The sequence below is a fragment of the Candoia aspera genome, chromosome 1, assembly GCF_035149785.1.
Source record: "Candoia aspera isolate rCanAsp1 chromosome 1, rCanAsp1.hap2, whole genome shotgun sequence".
Lineage (NCBI taxonomy): Eukaryota > Metazoa > Chordata > Lepidosauria > Squamata > Boidae > Candoia > Candoia aspera.
In genome coordinates this window covers 21,707,190-21,727,253 of record NC_086153.1, presented here as the reverse complement: position 1 = coordinate 21,727,253, position 20,064 = coordinate 21,707,190, and the positions used below count along the sequence as shown (strand labels likewise).

Here is a 20,064-nt window from a genome sequence, read left to right as displayed (position 1 = left end):
CAGTAAATCATAGATCTCCTGACACTTCATGGTTTAGCTCAGCTCTTCATCTAGACACGGTGAAAGTCTCAGATAAGAATTTTTACTGCAGACAAAAACAAAGGCATTCAGAACAGCTGATTGCCACACTGTATGGTACTTGTGATTATTATGACCCTGCAGTGGTTTAAATTAACAGATTCCAGATTCTTGGCATGGTATTTAGCAGCCTTGAAGCTGGGCAGTTTTATTTTTATAGAATGGCCATCTCTGACCTGAGATCTGCTGGCTCCTGCCTCACTCTCTTATCAGGAAGCTCCCAAGCAAAGCATATGGGCAATAGCCTTCTCCTTTTGATTTCCCTGCCAATATTTATTTTGCTGAACATGGAGCTTTTGTTCAGCTGCTATCCTGGCTGTTGCAAGGAGGGTTTGGAGAAGTCACTACCTGGATTCATGAGATTGTTAATGCTCCCCTGCATGAGGGGGAGCTCCCAGCAGCCTTGAGAGAAGCTGTGGTGTGCCCCCTTTTTAAGAGGCTCTCTCTGGATCCTACGGTCCTAGAAGACTACTGGCCAGGCTCAAACCTTCCGTTTGTGGGGGAAGATTGTTCAGACAATGGTGGCCACAGCACCCTAGAAGCAGGTTATCCAGACACTTTTCAGTTGGAGTTCAGGCTCAGGTACAGGAGTGAGGTGGCTTTAGTTGCTCTCCCAGATTACCTTTTTCTGGGTTTGGATGGAGGTAATGTACCTCTCTGGTGCTTTTACACTTCTTGGTGGCTTTTGATGCCATCAACATGAAACCACTGGGGGAGGTCATCCAACAGTCTGAGGTGTGGTATCATTTCACTGTAGGTGTTCTATCAGGGGGCCTGGAAGTTACAGAAGGGTCTAGGTGGGAGAGAACAGGCTGAAGTTGAACCAAAGCAAAATGGAGTTGCTGTTGTAGGGTTCTCCATCAACACTAGTATTGTCTCTGGATGGCAGACACTACCTGTGAAGGAGCAGATTCACAATTTGGGGGTCCTTTTCAACTCACAGGTAACGATCCTTTGCAGCCAAAGGTGGCGGACATCTGTACAGTCGGTAAAAACAAGGCCTGGAGCTGACTGTAGTTCAGATCACGAACTTCTTCTTGCACAATTTAGGATCAGACTAAAGAGATTGGGGAAGACCCACAGATCAGCTAGATATGAGCTCACTAATATTCCTAAGGAATATGCAGTGGAGGTGAAGAACAGATTTAAGGGACTGGACTTAGTAGATAGGGTCCCGGAAGAACTCTGGACAGAAGTTGGCAGCATTGTTCAGGAGGCGGCAACAAAATACATCCCAAAGAAAGAGAAAACCAAGACGGCAAAATGGCTGTCTGCTGAGACACTAGAAGTAGCCCAAGAAAGAAGGAAAGCAAAAGGCAACAGTGATAGGGGGAGATATGCCCAATTAAATGCAAAATTCCAGAGGTTAGCCAGAAGAGATAAGGAATTATTTTTAAACAAGCAATGCGCGGAAGTGGAAGAAGACAATAGAATAGGAAGGACAAGAGACCTCTTCCAGAAAATTAGAAACATTGGAGGTAAATTCCAGGCCAAACTGGGTATGATCAAAAACAAAGATGGCAAGGACCTAACAGAAGAAGAAGAGATCAAGAAAACGTGGCAAGAATATACAGAAGACCTGTATAGGAAGGATAACAATATCGGGGATAGCTTTGATGGTGTGGTCAGTGAGCTAGAGCCAGACATCCTGAAGAGTGAGGTTGAGTGGGCCTTAAGAAGCATTGCTAATAACAAGGCAGCAGGAGACGACGGCATCCCAGCTGAACTGTTCAAAATCTTGCAAGATGATGCTGTCAAGGTAATGCGTGCTATATGCCAGCAATTTTGGAAAACACAAGAATGGCCATCAGATTGGAAAAAATCAACTTATATCCCCATACCAAAAAAGGGAAACACTACAGACTGTTCAAACTATCGAACAGTGGCACTCATTTCACATGCCAGTAAGATAATGCTCAAGATCCTGCAAGGTAGACTTCAGCAGTTCATGGAGCGAGATTGCCAGATGTACAAGCTGGGTTTAGAAAAGGCAGAGGAACTAGGGACCAAATTGCCAATATCCGCTGGATAATGGAAAAAGCCAGGGAGTTTCAGAAAAAGATCTATTTCTGTTTTATTGACTATTCTAAAGCCTTTGACTGTGTGGACCATAACAAATTGTGGCAAGTTCTTAGTGGTATGGGGATACCAAGTCATCTTGTCTGCCTCCTGAAGAATCTGTATAACGACCAAGTAGCAACAGTAAGAACAGACCACGGAACAACGGACTGGTTTAAGATTGGGAAAGGAGTACGGCAGGGCTGTATACTCTCACCCTACCTATTCAACTTGTATGCAGAACACATCATGCGACAAGCTGGCCTTGAGGAATCCAAGGCTGGAGTTAAAATCGCTGGAAGAAACATTAACAATCTCAGATATGCAGATGATACCACTCTGATGGCTGAAAGCGAAGAGGAACTGAGGAGCCTTATGATGAAGGTGAAAGAAGAAAGTGCAAAAGCTGGTTTTCAGCTAAACCTCAAAAAAACCAAGATTATGGCAACCAGCTTGATTGCTAACTGGCAAATAGAGGGAGAAAATGTAGAAGCAGTGAAAGACTTTGTATTCCTAGGTGCAAAGATTACTGCAGATGCTGACTGCAGTCAGGAAATCAGAAGACGCTTAATCCTTGGGAGAAGAGCAATGACAAATCTCGATAAAATAGTTAAGAGCAGAGACATCACACTGACAACAAAGGTCCGCATCGTTAAAGCAATGGTGTTCCCCGTAGTAACATATGGCTGCGAGAGCTGGACCATAAGGAAGGCTGAGAGAAGGAAGATCGATGCTTTTGAACTGTGGTGTTGGAGGAAAATTCTGAGAGTGCCTTGGACTGCAAGAAGATCAAACCAGTCCATCCTCCAGGAAATAAAGCCAGACTGCTCACTTGAGGGAATGGTATTAAAGGCAAAACTGAAATACTTTGGCCACATAATGAGAAGACAGGACACCCTGGAGAAGATGCTGATGTTAGGGAGAGTGGAAGGCAAAAGGAAGAGGGGCCGACCAAGGGCAAGGTGGATGGATGATATTCTAGAGGTGACGGACTCGTCCCTGGGGGAGCTGGGGATGTTGACGACTGACAGGAAGCTCTGGCGTGGGCTGGTCCATGAAGTCATGAAGAGTCGGAAGCGACTAGACGAATAAACAACAACAAGGGTTGAAGGAGGAAGAGTTAAAGGCTTCCTGGAATTAGTAACAAATGTGTCTTGCAGACAGTAGTGTCCCACATAGCAATGCCTGGACCAGAGATCTTCTAATATGTTTAATATGAATGATTTTGGAGACCATCTAGTCTACCTCCACAAACCCCCAAATCTAAGGCATGACACAACTATAGCATTCCTGATATATACTAATCATGCAAACTTTGCTTACTTCCAGCAACAAAGGAATAAAAACATTTTTTCTTTTCTGTATAGAGACTCCTGGCCTTCAGAAATCTGTTCAAGATTTCTTTGGATGTATAATTTGTTCTTAAGAAATGGAGATAAATCAATAAGTTTGCAGAACAAATGAGTCCACCATTCTGCCTCTAAACGCCCATGCAAAACTCCCTGTTGGCTTTCCAAGTCAGCTGACTGCCAGGAAATAGAAAAAGTTCTTAAGAGCTATAGATATTTTCTGTACTGCCATTGGAGGCAAGATGGGTGGTGAATATTCTCTACCCAGTATGGCTTTTATCTGGCATCAGTTGGGCTATACTTTCAGTATGAAGTGATGGACCTTTTTATTCGTTCAGATCTTTAAAACAATGTGATTCTTGAGTTGGAGGATTTTTAAATATTTTAATTTCCAGTTGTTGTAATATATTACTTCATTGCTAATATGAGACAGCTACCATTGTCAATACTTAGCTCCCTGAGAGCTATTAAAGTGATGCAAGAATGGAATAGAAATCACTTCAGATATATAAATATAAATCTCTAAAGGGTTTTTTTTCTCCCTCCACATGCAGGCAGCCCTGGTTGGGGGCACCACCATGGTTATCGGACATGTACTTCCAGATAAAGATACTTCCCTTCTAGATGCTTATGAGAAGTGTCGCAGCCTGGCTGACCCAAAGGTGTGCTGTGATTATGCCCTGCACATGGGCATCACCTGGTGGGCACCTAAGGTAAGAGGGATGGGCCTGGTTGGGAATATGAAACATTGAAAGATGTTTTAGGCTGAGCCAGAACTTTATTTTATCTAGTTTACTATCCTCTGTGCCACTAGTATGCAACCTTTTTAGGCTCAGAGTCCGCTTTGGCAAGCATAAGATTTAGGCAACAGTTCTAGTCCCACCTTAGGCATGAAACCGGTTGAGTGACCTTGGGCCAGTTTCTCTCTCTCAGCCCGAGAAAGAAGGCAATGGAAAATCTTGCCAAGAAAACTAGAGGGACTAGTCCAGGCAGTCACCAGGAATTAACACTGACTTGAAAACACCCCCACAACACAAAAATTCCTGCCATATATTTGTATAGCAGTTGTGCTGCTGATACAGTCCAGAAAGTAGGTCCTAACCCACCAGTCAAAATCTAGTGTACTTGAGAACCAGTAGGACCCAATGTTGGATCCCTATGAATGCAAGTACATAAGATTTGCATTGTGATGTCACAATATGTGTTTCATCATTAGCCCCCAGTGTGGTTCTCTATGCTGGGACACCTATAATTGGGCATGCTGATTGAAGATTTTAGGAATCTAAACAACACTTACAATATGAAATTGAAAACTGTTCTAAACTGACAAGAAGTGGCCATCTAAAGTAGTAGGCAGCACCCTTTCCCAGAGCTATCAAATCCTATCAAAAATTGAGCTTGAACTGTGACTTCCCTGTACATCCAGGGTAATGATCTTCATGGCCCAACTGTCCAGCTTTTTGCCAGTGATGCTTACAGGCTTCCATCCATGCTCCTGTCCTCATGTTGTCATCTGCTGGGGTCTACTTCAAGTCAGGCCCTTGTGCAGCTCCTCTTATGAAGTATGTATTTAGCCTCAAACATCTGAGGCTTGTTCAGGAACTATAGACCACGCTTATTGGATTAGATATGTCCATCCCATGGCCATCTTGTCCGGGTTGGGTGATTGAGGGTAGTCTTTTGTTTGGGTTTTGCAGCTTGACTACTTCCTCTCCACCCTCCTATCCCTCTCAGTTTCTGCCAACACTCTGCTTGAACTGTCTTTTCCTTCACTGTTGTCCACTCTGCTCTGAATTTTCCTACCTGGAAGTTTTATCCTCCATGTATGGTGCCAGAAGCTTTAAGGAGAAATAGGCTTTGGAGGAGCCTTGGAGAAGTCTAGCACTCTCCAGATACTCAGGGTTACAACTCCCAGAATCATGAACCAAAAATTATGTCGTCTAGAAATTGTGGGATTTGTAGTGTAGCACATTTGGAAACAGACAGATGGGGGAAGACTGGTTTGGAATAGTAGAGTAATAAGTAGAAAGAGTTGAAACTCTGTATTCACTTCATGCTTAATTTCGTATCTCTAGAATAGCTTTTCAGTGACTATATATACATAGCACACGTAACCTAGTTACTCAATTAACCCATCTGGGGGGTTCATTCATTACTGCTTCTAATCCTGCAGGTAGTACGCTGTGCCATGGTTTTTCCTTTGCATATGGCATTTCGCTAAGTTGCTTTAAAAATATTGTCAGTATCAGTACCCCTGTTCCTAAAGAACTTGTGGGTATCCCAAGGAAAGCTGCCCCTGTGTCATTTATGGAGGGCCTGGCTCAGCACCTTCATACCAGTTTCAGGGCTATCAGTGTCTCTGTCCTTCTGTTTCTGGTATTGACTGAGGAGGAAGGAACATGCTGTAGCTAGCTACTTTAGTGCTTGTGATTATAGGATATCATGGGATATTTTTCTTATAGATCAGTGTTTCTCAACCTTGAAAGCTTTCAGATGTGTGGACTTCAACTCCCAGAATTCCATAGCTGGCTGGGGAATTCTGGGAGTTGAAGTCCACACATCTGAAAGCTGCCAAGGTTGAGAAACACTGCTATAGGTATTTGAGCTGCATGTAAAGAGGGGATAAGCCACTGACAACTGTACCATAGACATGTTTACATGTAGTTTTATTTATATGATTTATCAGTTTATATCCTACCTTTCATGCCAATGACTGACCTTTCATAATATCCTATGGAAAATTCAAGTTCAAGCAGAGCAGATGAACCTGAGAAAGGACATCCTGTGGAAAGCTCAGATTGTGACCCAGGGCACCTGAACAAGAATTGCGATGGCTGTCCTTTATCACAAAGCTCGTCTGACCGGTATGCAGACATACCACTGCAGAGATAAGGCTTAAAATATTAACCTTGAAACAAAGGTTTGGATGATTTTACACTGGTTATTAAGCACCAACATGGTATGAAATTTCTGGCTTGGAGCAAATGATGAGCTGTCTAGGATACAACTTGGGGTGGCAAGAAGGCAAATTCTGAAACTCAAGTTCTATCCTGTGGTCTTGGATCTTTGACCTTTTTATTTGACAGTTCTGGAAACCTTGAATTCCGAGTTTCAGACTTGCAATATTCTCCTGTCATTTCTACCTCTGAGTGGATGGGCAGGGTGTTTTTGACTGCAGGACTTCTTTAAAATTACACATGATGGTTGATGGAAAGATTTGGCACTACCTACCGTGGAGGAATGGTTGGTGAAATTGATAGATCTTGCTGAGATGGACAAACTGACTTCTTTGATTAGAGAAAGGACAATATCTACATTTATTGGTGGCTGGAAACCCCTTATGGACTTTTTGCATAAAAATGAAAAAAATAAACTTGTGATTTATGGTTTTGATGGTTTAGGGATAGATTGTAGAAAGAAGAGAGTCATGATGTAACTTTTGAAAGAGAGGTTAAAATATAATTGTATTTATAACTGTTGTGAAGAATATCGGAAGCTACTTTTTAGACCTTTATATCTTTCTTTATATCTTTTTTTCTACTTCTATTTTATTTCTTACTGCACTTTTAGCTTTTTCTGTTATTTCTCCCTTTTTGTTTTCTCTGTTCTAATTTAGTTTGTAGTAGTTCTTATTATTGCTCTTAAAACTTATATATATATATATATATATATATATATATATATATATATATATATATATATAAAATACAAGATGATTAATGTACTCTTTCTTAACCCCATCCCTCCTGGTACCTTAGGTAAAATCAGAAATGGAAACTTTGGTTCGAGAGAAAGGGGTCAACTCCTTCCAGATGTTCATGACATACAAAGACTTGTACATGCTCCGGGACAGTGAGCTCTACCAGGTGTTCCGTGCTTGCAAAGATATTGGAGCCATTGCACGTGTTCATGCTGAGAATGGCGAGCTAGTGGCTGAGGTAAACTGCTTTGGAGGAGGGTGGGATGGGTCCAGCAATGCCACTAAGGTTGGTCTGAGCTCCACTGTTTTCATGAATGTGGAGGGTCTCAAAGTGTTGTTGCCCCTTTTCTCCTTGCATTTCCAGGATGCAAGTTGTTGGATGGGCACCACATCTTCTCCATCATCCTTTCCTGAATGTTCTAAAGACTTCTGTTCTGGCCTGCCTTTGTCCCAGAGGCTCCACACACACTCTCATTTTTATCATTAGTGTCCTCTGAGCAATTGGGTGTGTTTGAAAATTGGGTGTGTCTGAAAATGTGAAGTGGGAGGCAGTCCTTTTATATCATGCATTGGCATTCCAGATTATGATGCTGGTTTCAAACTGTGTAAGTAAAAACATCAGGAAAAGAAAAGGATATCACTGTTCCCATCCTGAACTCTTTGTTCTGATTCTCTGTGCAGGGGGCCAGGGAAGCTCTGGATTTGGGCATCACTGGTCCAGAGGGAATTGAGATCAGCCGACCAGAAGAGGTAAAAATGCCCATGTGGTGTATGTACACATGCACAAGCATCCTCCAGTCAGGAATAGCTTCTCCCTCCTTAGTCCCATGATCCTGTGTGATTGAGTATGGAAAAAAAGTATCCCCCTCCCCAGCCAACAGATCAGGAGATGCTTTGTCCTATTGGACAGGGACTGTTGAACAGCCTGGTGGGCTTTTCCATTGCATTCATTCTACTTCACTAAGTGTTGCCTATAAGCCCTGATATCCATCTTCTGCACAAGGCAGAATGGTAAGAATAGCCTTTACATAGCAGAATTGTAGGAAGTTGAAGCAGAGAGTGTACTGCACACATACATTTGGGTACAACTTTTTTGGCTTGAGATGTTGTCCACTTTGCCTGGTACATTCACAGGTACTCTTCTGGGATTAGGAGGAAGTATTTTGATAATATGGGGAATCTGGACTTTGCTAAAGCCACTTCCTCTAGCTGGTGAAAACAAAATGAATAATGAATAATGCAACAAAGGCTATCTGTGCTCACTGACTTAACTGCTATTCGTAGCACAGTGTGTGTCTTATTCCTATCTACTGTATATTGGCATCTTGTACTTAGAACACCTTACCATGAAGCTGGCCATCATTCAAGCTGACCTTAAAATAGTTGAGCATTGCTGGGGTGATGGGGATATGGTAGGGATTTTTAAGCGCACATGGGCACTACTGACAGCAAGGCCAGGCTATTAACAGCAGGGCAACTGCATGCATTATATTTTACACTGTCTCATGCCCCTTTTTCTTTGCAGCTAGAGGCTGAAGCCACACATCGTGTCATCACCATTGCTAATCGGGTAAGAGCCAGCCCTCCCCATTCCTCCCTGGGGAACCAAATTTACCCACCTTAGTGCTAATGGCTGAGCCCTTATATCCACTACAAGCTTATTTTTTTCAAGGACATTTCTTGGGTGGATACCTTCGTCTTGTTCTACATCAGGCCACTTGATCCCTAATTTCCCATAGGCTGCTTTGATTGTCCAACTCCTTGCAAGAAGGTAGAATGTTTTGCACCCTTCTGTATACATCCTACTGTGAAACTTTTACCTCACAGCTCAGTCTGATGCTTTCCCCCTTTTCCTCTCTTGGCAGACTCACTGCCCTGTCTATCTGGTCAACGTTTCTAGCATGTCAGCCGGGGATGTTATAGCCACAGCCAAAATGCAAGGTGAGTCCCAACTTCTGATTCTGAGTGCAAGGACTACCACTAGTGCAAAATATGTGTTGTTGTTTTAATTTCAGAACAGCTGGAAGAAAGGCTTTTATTCCTATCTTTCCATTCACCTCATCCTGGTTACAGAACATTTTCCTGCATTTTAATAGCCATATATTTAAATGTAGCATTACGAAGAGTGTTATTTTCCTCTTCCAGTCCCCCACCCTCAATTTCCTCAAGTTCTTTTCCAGGAGTTTACTCACCCTGTGTAGATAATTCAACAACGGATAAGGACTGATGAGTCACCTCATCTAATTCAACATCTCTGAATTCCCAGTATGACCCTAAAATGTATTTAACTCTTTAAAAAGATTGGATCTTTGGGGTCAATGGTTTCTCCCCTTTCTTACCTGCAGGGAAGGTTGTGTATGCAGAGACCACCACAGCACACACTACATTAACAGGCTTGCACTACTATCACCAGGACTGGTCCCATGCAGCAGCCTATGTCACGGTGCCACCCTTGCGGCTAGACACCAACACTTCCACCTACCTCATGAGTTTGCTTGCCAAGTAAGAGGCTTTGGGTTGCTTAACTCTAAATTGTGCCTTAAGTGTTAATTGCAATGTAATCTGAAAGGGATAAAAAGGGGCAGAGCTGGGAGGGAAAGTCTGTGACCATTCATTAATTCATGAAATTTTTAAGACCACTCAGCCCTGCAACTCATGTGAACTCTGGGGTGAAATATCAACACAGCAGGCAGCCCTTAGGACTGACTTATCCCATGTCCTCTTTTCTGCTTGTCTCTCCCCTCAGTGACACTGTGAATGTTGTGGCCTCTGATCACCGGCCTTTCACCACTAAACAGAAGGCAATGGGGAAGGAAGACTTCACTAAGATCCCCCATGGAGTCAGTGGCGTACAGGACCGTATGGCTGTCATCTGGGAGCGTGGGGTGGTAAGTAATAGCATCAGAGGGAATTTGGCTGATAAGCAGGCAGGATGCCCATTCTGGTTTCCTAAATAGGAGTAGGAAAGTATACTAAGTAGGTACAGAAATAAGAACCTGCTTTGTATCCTGAAGCAGTTTCCTGATCTCAGGAATAAGATTTCTGCAGGAGTAAGTCATGAGGTTATCATTTTAGTGTTCTTTGTCACAGGGCAGTCCAAGGTACATTTGGGAAACTTGCAAGCATGGACAAAAAGGTGATAGCTTGCCTTCTTCCAGTATTGCTCCCTCCCAACTAACATTCAAGATATGCTTCCTATGATTCAGGAGATAGTACAGAGTCATCTAGAGTAGTAGCCATTGGGAACCTGATCCTCTATGAATTTTTCCAGTTCTTCTAAATTATCTGCATTTGCGGCCATCACTAACTACATCTGATGGCACTTAATTCCATAGTTTAGCTATGTGTTGTGTAAATAAATACTTCTTTTTACCAGACCTGAATTTTCCTGTACTGTATTTGTGGATGACCCCAATTTTTAATATTGTGGGAAAAAAATTGCTGTCCACATTTTTCACAAAAAAACTAATTTTATATATCTCTACCACATTCATCTTTTAGCTATCTTCTCAATCAAACCACTAGTGTTTTCTTTTTAGGGGAGCTATTCCACTCATCATTTTCAGTGCCCCTTTGTGTTTCTCTTCTAGCCCTAGGATGTCATTTTAAAGCTGCAGTGACCAGAATGGGACATGGTTTCAAATGCAGCCCCATAAGGTCATTTATCATACTTCAATTTTATTTTTAGTAGCTCTGCTCGAGATTTTAGTCTAGGAAACCATCTTATTTACAGCAGCCATATACTGTACCTTTGCATTGTGCTATAAAACATGATTCCAAAATCCCTTTTGTGTCACTGATGGTTAATTCAGACTTCTGGGCTTTTGCTTCAGTGTGCAACCCTTGCACTAGTTTACACTGAACTGCATTGGCCATTTTAAAGCTCATTAAACCAATGTGAAGATATCCTTTTGGATCTCTTTGCAATCTATTTTTTATTTTTCTGTCCTGAATTACTTGTGATATCAACAAAATTGCCTTCTCTCTGCTCACTCCTCACTCCAAATAAATACTAAAATGGGGTCCCAATACTGACCTTTGGGGGAGCTCACCTTATGTACATCTTTCCATTGTGAAAATTATTTCTACCCTCTTTCCTGTTGCTTTACCAGATTCCAATCCATGAAAAGACCTGTCTTCTTATCCAACGGATGTAATTTTGATTGGAGCTTTTGGTGAAGGTTTTTTTAAAAAAAAATACTTATATAGTATCTATCAGTTTGCTCCTATCTATTTACTTACCAATGTGCTGAAAGAAATCTAGCAGGACACCAGAATAAGACGTACCTTTGCAAAAGCTATGCTGATTTTCTTCTATATGCCTATCTGTTAATAATGCTTTTCACTTATTTATCAAGAAAAAAATCAGGCCAACTGATTTCTAATTACCTGCATCTCCTTTGATCCATTTTTAACATTGGGATTACTCTGGCCTTTTTTTAGTATTGTATTTCCCAATAACCATTTTCCTGATACTGGGTTGAGGAAGCAGTTGCATATTTTGTAATTTCTTTGCCTTTCTTTCTATTCAAATACACAGTCTCTAAGTAACACCACAGTTTGGATATGGATAGTGAAATTTCTATTTTCAGAGCCAGTGATAGTTATGATGTAGAGCAGGGTTCCTCAACCTTGGCAACTCTAAGCTGTGCAGACTTCAACTCCCAGAATTCCCCCAGCCAGAGTTGCTGATGTAGAGGTCACAACTGATTGGAAAAGCTGTGAGGCATAGTTGTGTCTTGCAAGCTTTTCAATGAGCAAGGCAGCCCTTCTTAGCTCAGTAGCTATAGCCTTTTTGCCTATCAGCTGGGAGAAGGCTGGATTGTGATGGTTTCTCCTGTTGTGCAGCAACGATCCACCATTTTGGTTTCACAGCCCTGTCATTGTTTTTCCAGGCTCAAGATCATCTTCAAAGGACCTTTCTGGATGTCTTATCCCAAAGAGATGCAACTACTGGAGGTGTGAGAGAGGGCCATTTTGGTTGTGGCACTCTCATTATGGAATGTCATCTAAGGCAGGGTTCCTCAACCTTGGCAAGTCTAAGCTGTGCAGACTTCAACTCCCGAGCAAAGCTGGCTGGGGAATTCTGGGAGTTGAAGCTGCACAACAGGAGAAATCATCTTAGACTGCACAGCTTAGACTTGCCACAGTTGAGGAACCATGATCTAAGGAGAAGCTGAACTGTAGCCTTTGGAGAATTATGTCAAGACACTTTCCTAGGCCTTTGCATTTTTGAAAGTCGTAGCATATTTTGTGGTTCTATGATAATTTTTTATGATCTATGAGAGTTAACTTGCAACATATCCGCTTGCTAACAGGCTAGGAAGTGAAAAAGTTTTGGGGACCAAGAGTCCTGAGGGAGGAAGGTTGATCTATTTGTTAGAAAACTAGAATTAGATTTTTGTGCAGTCTTTCTAAGATTCTATATGGCTTCGCCAAGGATTTATTTTCATTCTTTTTCTGGAAATTCTCCAGATCTGATTTGTGTTGCTCAAATTACTCTCTCTCTTCCTATGCTTCCTGAACTTGTCTCTTACTCCATTCTCCCTCTCTGCAGTGTTTTTTTTTTCTGGAGCTTAGTAGCAGCTACAAAAAAACCTTTAATGCTCAGCCTCTACTTTTATCTTGATAATGTTCCTCCCAATGGCTCTCAGTTTGTAAGATCCTGTTGCTTCATTCTAAGAGCAGATAAGTTGCTTTGTAAATTGAGTAGGCAATTTCTAAATTCCATTCTCTGATTTAAGAAACAAACACTGAGTTGTGAATGGATGCTACTTCAGGGAATGAGGAATAATCAGGCACTGGTTATTTTGTGCTTGCGTTTCCCAAGGAAACCCTCCATTTCCAAAAAGAAGCCTGTAGGAGATAATGCCATTACTTTCTTTTCTTTCTGTTGGTAGAGAAGGCTGCTAGTTGCCATATGAAACAGGAAAGGCATCTTCTGTGTATAGGGAAGCACTTTTATATATTATTGAAAGTTGATAAAAATAATTTAAATTATTAAGCCTCGTACATGATGCTGCCTGTTAAGAATGTTAGTGCTGTTTTGAGTGTTTATTAATTGTTGGATCGTTTGCTACTGGGTTTATTTGTTACTGCTTTTGTTTATATTTTCATTCATCCATTCACTGATATTCTGCCTTTTCCCTGAGAGCTTAAGGCAGTTTATCTAAGTGGTTTTTCCGATTTTATTTCAATAACAAACCTGAGAAGTAGTTAGGCTGAGAAAGTGATTGGCCCAAAAATTAGAATTAAGCCCTGTTCCAAGTTGTACACCTTAACCACTACACTCTTTTTGTATTTGATTATTTTCTTTTATTAGAAGTTGCCCAGAGACCATCTTGTTGATTGAAATTCCAAATGCATTCAGTAAATAAATTGCCATTTTTCACTTTACCGCAGAATCACGTCTAGTGTTTCTGTGCCATTCTTCTGTAGCTTCCTACTTTCTGCTACAAGCACAGAGTCTTTAAAACCACTTGTCCCCAGTGGTCATAAGAACAATGGCTGTCAGGTTGATATTTTCACATTTGTCCTTTGGTCACAATCTTTATGAAAGAGCAGTTCCCGGTAACTATAGCTCTCTATTAGCACCCTTGCATGTCCTTTTAACATCCAAGTTAAAAGCTGGGCCTTAGCAAAGTAAGAGAAAAGAAAGTAACACAGCATTTGAAGAAAAACTCAGCTGCCAGTGAACAGTTGGGCAGGAAGAGATGGTGCATATAAGAGACCAAGCAGGAAATGGCAAACATCTGTTGCTCATACATGGGGATGTCTTGTAAAGAAATACTCTGTGCCTGCAATCCAATAATTTCCTTTTTTCAGATACTACAGTCCCCTTACCCAGACCATGTTCTTTCACACCCCGACCCCTACTCCATAGCTCAGCCTGAACAGGAACTGAATCTTCTGACTCTGCCCCTTTGCAGGTAGGGGGCAAGATGGATGAGAACCGCTTTGTTGCAATCACCAGCTCTAATGCTGCCAAGATCTACAACCTGTACCCTCGCAAGGGCCGCATCATTCCTGGAGCCGATGCAGACGTAGTCGTGTGGGACCCTGAGGCCACCAAGTAGGCACTGGGGAAGATGGGACTAGAAGGAAGGGAGCAGCCAGAGGCCTAACAAGAGCTTCCTATGCCCAAAAGATTTTAGATGGGGGGGGGGGATCCCAACATTAGTCATTAAAGGAGCCACTAGCTTTGTTCTGGTGTCAAGGCTTACACACAAAAATCACTTTCAGGGAGAAATGGCAGCAATAAGGGCTCAGGGCACTCTCTTGCCAATGGATGGCACCAGCAGGTGTTTCATTACTAGAGTTTTCAGATCTGAACTTCAAGAATCTGGATGACTATCAGATGGGAGTAAAGCAAGGTTTTGGTGGTTTTCTGCTGTCATCTAGAGGTCCCCTAGTTATTTGGGTTATTTGGTTCCCCCCAACCAACCACATTCAGGATGTCTGCTGTGCTTACCCACAGTCTGCTTCCTTCTATCTCTCCAGCCCCATCCATTGTGCTGGATAAGATAAATGTTTAGGTTGCTGTATGGGTAGATGCTGGCCCTTCAACAGACCACAATCAAGTTTGATTTTTTAAAAAACATTGAAGATCCAAGTGGGGCCCTGTGTGCCAGGGCCCCCAAGGTGGCTCTATTCCTGCCTTAACTGTATTTACAGCACTGGAAATGGCCAAGGGGCTGAATGATAGGTGGTTGGGAACCCGTGCTAGTCCCTCTAATTGCCATGTAAGCTGTTGGAAGGGAGGACATTAGCCACAGTATCTAAATAACCATAGTATCTAAATATTGATTGTATGATGAAACTGTCCCAGTTTTCATTAACCAAGGTTATTTATTTGATGTATATCCCACTTTTAATTCAAGATCTCAAGGTGGCATACATAATGCCCCATCCTCCCATTTTTCCCCACAACAACCTTGTGAGGTAGGTTTAGCTGAGATAAAATGACTGGTCTGAAGTCACCCAATGAGTTTCCATGACTGAGGATGGACTAAACCTGGGTCTCACCAGTGTCAATCCAACACTTTAACTACCACATCATACTGTCATGTGAACACAGGATCTTGGTTCCATATGCCGGATAAGAAAACCATTAACAGAACTAAAAGGAGTCCTAGCTTACTGTCTTGTTTCCTTGGGGTTGTTGTTAGTTGCTGTCGAGTCATTTGCGGCTCATGACGACCCTATGTTTAACAGAACGAAATGCTGTTCGGTCCTGCGCCATATGCCTGACTGTTCCAATGTTTGCGTCCATTGTTGCTGTAATTGTATCGATCCGTTGCATTGAAGGCCTTCCTCTTTTCCGCTGGCCCTAGAGCCAAATCCTGCAAGCAGATGTCACACAGTGTCTGACAAAGCCACAGAGAAATTGTTGCCTGATCCCCTCAAAGGCAGAGCCTGTGGGCAGAATATTTGCTCCTAAGGCAACTTTGTGGCTTAGCATTAGGTAGGACTTGATCCAATAAATATTTTAACTAGCATTTCCATGGGAGATGCAAAGAACAATCACATATCAGTCTAGTTACTATAGACAAAAGAGGACCCACCAGTTGACAGGGGGACAGGACAGGGCACTGGCACTGCAGAGGACTATAGACTTTGTGGCATAAATGTAAAATTATTTTACTGAAAACATTTGGATAGCATTTCTTATTCTAAAAAAATCCTGAAGCAATTTAATCTGTTTAATGTTTCCAGGACCTAGCTGCAGGTGGAATGGAAATTTAATCCATATATACCTGTAACTGTCAATGTAAAATCAGAAGCCTGTGGTTCTTCCAGATGAATTAGTCCAGAGTGTCAAGGATGATGTTTCAATAAGTTAGACCAGGCTGCCTATTTGAAAAAAAGCAAAAAACTGTCAAGCTAGATTATGGAGCCATTAAATGAGGTTTCTTCTTTGAGGTACTGATTTGACAGAGTTGCTGACTACTTTTTCCAGTAAGATACTGCATTTATTTATTATTATACTTTTTCTCTCCTTAAATTAAAATGTATAGAATGGCTTTAATGGGAATAATACATAAAACCAATAACTATTATTAAAGGAAGGAAAGATATTAAAAACCAAAATTAAACCAAATAAGAGCAAATAATAGGGTTAAGATGCAAGTGCCTATCATATTTACTTAGACTTAAGTCCTATTGCATTTGATACAGCTTTATTCTAAATTTGCAGCAGTCAGCATACTCTAAGTGTAAGGACTGTGAATAAAAAAAAGAAACATTCAGTGCAATCATACTGGAAGTACAACTCTATATAGCAAATACAGTTTCTTAAGGAATTAAATGAGAAGACAGGACACCCTGGAGAAGATGCTGATGCTAGGGAGAGCGGAGGGCAAAAGGAAGAGGGGCCGACCAAGGGCAAGATGGATGGATGATATTCTAGAGGTGACGGACTCATCCCTGGGGGAGCTGGGGTTGTTGACGACCGACAGGAAGCTCTGGCGTGGGCTGGTCCATGAAGTCACAAAGAGTCAGAAGCGACTGAACAAAGAAACAACAAAAAAGGAATTAAAGCAAAACATGGTACTCTTGCAATATAGATACTGTTATATAAAAAAATCATAATAAGAATATTCTGATCTAGTGTCTTTGTTCACAATCCACTAACTAACTCATGTTCTGGAGCCATGCAACATGCTAAGTCACCAGAAAAAAATCAAGGTAAAAAGCCAGCTAAGCCACCAAGCACTCAACTGAGCTGATTAAACATATTGTACACACATGACTACTTCCTGAAGTATTTATAGGTTCTCAGGATAAATGGTGTTAAAAGTTGGCCCCTTGAAATTTGCACGATGTTTAAGTCAATACAAAGAAAGATCTAATATGGTTCTCTGAACTTCAAGGCTTATATGAGCTATTAAGAATCTTTTCTATACTTCTGATTGTTCAGTGATTTTTTTAAGATAGGAAGCAAGCCTCCTACCTCTTTGACAAAAAAAGTGGTTCCATTTATTTACCTGTAGTCTTATCCTGCACCTTTCTCTAATACATAGTAGCTGTTGCAAGGACTCCATTTCTGTCGGAAAGAACACACCTAAGAGATACATTGGTAGGGCCTTCAACAGAATGTCACACTTAGAATATCTCTGTTCAGGGAGCCTGTCAAATATGTCCTGTTTCAGAATTCTCCCTTCCATGAAGTGCAATAAAAATACGAGATATAAATTTTATAAATAAACTCTTTTTCCCAAGGTTTCCTGCCCTCATTCTCTGATTAAGAATTTGAGAAGGGAGAGGAAGGGGTGGCTTTGGCTCCCTCACTGCCAATGTGACCCTGAATTTTTAAAAATAGTGCTCCTCCTGACATTGAAGCTGATGAGAGCAGTGTTACATCTTTTAACAATTCAGATTATGTGGGATTTTGGAAAACTAGAAAAGGAAAAGAAGTTTCCAGAAAATGACTGGGATAAGTTGTTGCCCTTTATTTGAATTTCCTCTGGCCTCATTTTGACTTTGTACGTTGATTTATAATTGTTAAGCATTAGAGTGGTTTTCTACCCTCATGCTTCAAAATCTAGGAAGATTGATGAACAACTATCCCATCCCCTTGAGTTACGAGATCCTAGAGATGGAAAGGACCAGATGCTATTAGTGCTGAGATAGCGCAGCCAGTGCCCTGCAGACCTCAGTGCCCTTTGCTCTTTCCTAGGACCATCTCAGCCAGCACCCAGGTCCAGGGTGGTGATGTGAACCTGTACGAGAACATGCGCTGCCATGGGGTACCCCTGGTTACTATCAGCCACGGGCGTGTTGTCTACGAGAACGGGGTCTTTATGTGCGCTGAAGGCACCGGCAAGTTCTGCCCTCTCCGCTCCTTTCCAGACTCTGTGTACAAGAAACTGGTGCAGCGAGAAAAGGTACCAAAAGGGACAAGCAAAAAGGCAGGCGGGGGATATGGGACTAAGTGGGTCTGGGAGGGATTTCCCTGTACTGCATACCCCTTTCCCATAAGCTCATACTGTCTGGCAGCAAATCAGTCCTCAGCATGATAGAAGAGCAGCACTGTGAAAAGTTGGTGCAGAAAAGTGCCTAGAGAACAGATGTCATTGCCAAAATGATCTAAGGACAATTGCCCCCTTAGTTCAGCAAACAGTTGTAATAAGGCTCTGCTGTTTAGAGACTGATATAAGCAGTGGAAAACAAAGCCATATATGTGCAGTAAGGGCACAGTGATGGAGCAGTGTAATTGCTACTAAAAATGCATTATATTAAAAGGATCAGTGGCAGAAGACCAACGTAAGTATGTAAGGATTAGGCCAAAGGCTTATCTGGCCAACATCCTGTTTTCCACAGAAGCCAACCAGATACCTTCAAGGGGGCCACAACAGGACATGATTGCAGTAACATCTACCAGATCATGTTCCCCAACAAGTGCTTCTCAGAAGCACATTGCCCCTAATATTGGCAGTAATCCATATCACATAAAAATTATTAGGAGCCATTGGTGGCTTCATCATCTGTGAATTACTTTACAGAGCCCAAAGTCCTGCTCCTAAGGAAGGTCGAAATGGTTTGTGGGAAGGGGAGGTGGTTGAGCAGAGCAAGTTCTCTACGATGAGGAGGGGTCTGTTTAGGGAAATACTACGGATATAGGTTTCTGGAACAGTAATTGATTTCAGGAAGACAGAGATGGAAAGAATCATATGGAGGAACAGGCTTGTGTGCATCCCACTGGGGTTTCTGATTTTGGTCAACAGCTGCAGAAAGTGATCCCAAGGGATTTTAAGAAGCAAAGTTATACTTTTCTTCCTGCAAGAAGAAAATCAGCCATGTCCAGTTAATGAGACTTCCTAGAAATAGAGGGAAAGAGAGAAGGGGAGCTCACTAGGTACCAGCTAAGCAGAAGGAGAACTCAAGAGGAGGAAGAGATTCCACTGGGAGGGATGATTGACATCCCCAGAAGGCAGATCAGAGGGCAGATGGGTATGATTGGTTTGGTGTACCTTGGTTCCAGTATCAGTATTTATTCAAATGAGATGCAAGCTTCTCAGCATGATTAGATTACTGAAGCCCCTCTGATTGCCAAGGTGATGGGCAGGGGGGAGTTCAGTGCCCTGTGGTTCTATTCCTTCAGCCACATAGCTGTATCTTCTTCTAAAAGTCACTGCCTTTCCAGCATTCAGCCATTCTGAAATGTGATGAAGTGATCTAAACGATGAGGCTGTGCAACCCAGAACAAACTTAGTGAGATCACAGCAAAGGGAGGGAGGGAGCTCTCAGCCGTCTTCTTCCTGGACATCCCTCTTTCTTCCCCCCCCCCCACCCCACACATAAAATTAGCTTTAATTTTATAAGGAAAAATCAAGTGTTGCATATGGGAAGGAAGGAGGCAAGGAGAAAGAGAAATAGGGATATGGAAACAGGGAATGGGATCAGATAGACAATTTCAAGGGAAGGGGAAGTGAGGAGGGATATATTGGGAATGAGAGATTTGGGTTTATTTTGGAGAATACTAAAGCCCAGGTAAAAGTGAGGGACCTTAGAGAAAAAAAAATGTCCAGAGGAAGGTAACATAGATCCTGGAATCATCATAGTGCTTGCTTCTGGCACTCTGAACTTCCTCTCCACAGTGAAACCCATCCCAAAACAATCAGGCATGTGCAAGATCCAGTTGACTAAGTCAGGTTCTGGCCAAAGGCTGTTGGCTCCTAACCCTTGTAGATCTCTTCCAGCCAAAGCAAGACTGGTTGAGGTGGCCTGTTTGGTCACACTGGTCTTAGCCCCATCATCCACTCCAAAAGATTGATCTGGGTTTCCCACACTAGGAGTCTGACTCCCTAAGGCCTGGCCTCCCAAAGAATGTGAGTTTCCACAGATAGTATTTTGGGGAGGGGCCAAAGCTGACTTTTA

General features: G+C 42.2%; 1 protein-coding gene across 2 annotated transcripts in view; it reads left to right on the top strand.

Annotated features, from left to right (window-relative positions):
• Positions 1 to 20,064, top strand: part of DPYSL5 (dihydropyrimidinase like 5) — a 70,104-nt gene that overhangs the window by 43,079 nt on the left and 6,961 nt on the right. For both annotated transcript variants that reach the window (XM_063300044.1, XM_063300038.1), the window contains exons 3-11: positions 4,040 to 4,198; positions 7,244 to 7,423; positions 7,867 to 7,935; positions 8,711 to 8,755; positions 9,051 to 9,126; positions 9,531 to 9,687; positions 9,932 to 10,073; positions 14,115 to 14,257; positions 17,864 to 18,071. In XM_063300044.1, coding sequence (XP_063156114.1) covers positions 4,040 to 4,198; positions 7,244 to 7,423; positions 7,867 to 7,935; positions 8,711 to 8,755; positions 9,051 to 9,126; positions 9,531 to 9,687; positions 9,932 to 10,073; positions 14,115 to 14,257; positions 17,864 to 18,071 — 1,179 coding nt within the window. The remainder of the gene's footprint in view (positions 1 to 4,039; positions 4,199 to 7,243; positions 7,424 to 7,866; positions 7,936 to 8,710; positions 8,756 to 9,050; positions 9,127 to 9,530; positions 9,688 to 9,931; positions 10,074 to 14,114; positions 14,258 to 17,863; positions 18,072 to 20,064) is intronic.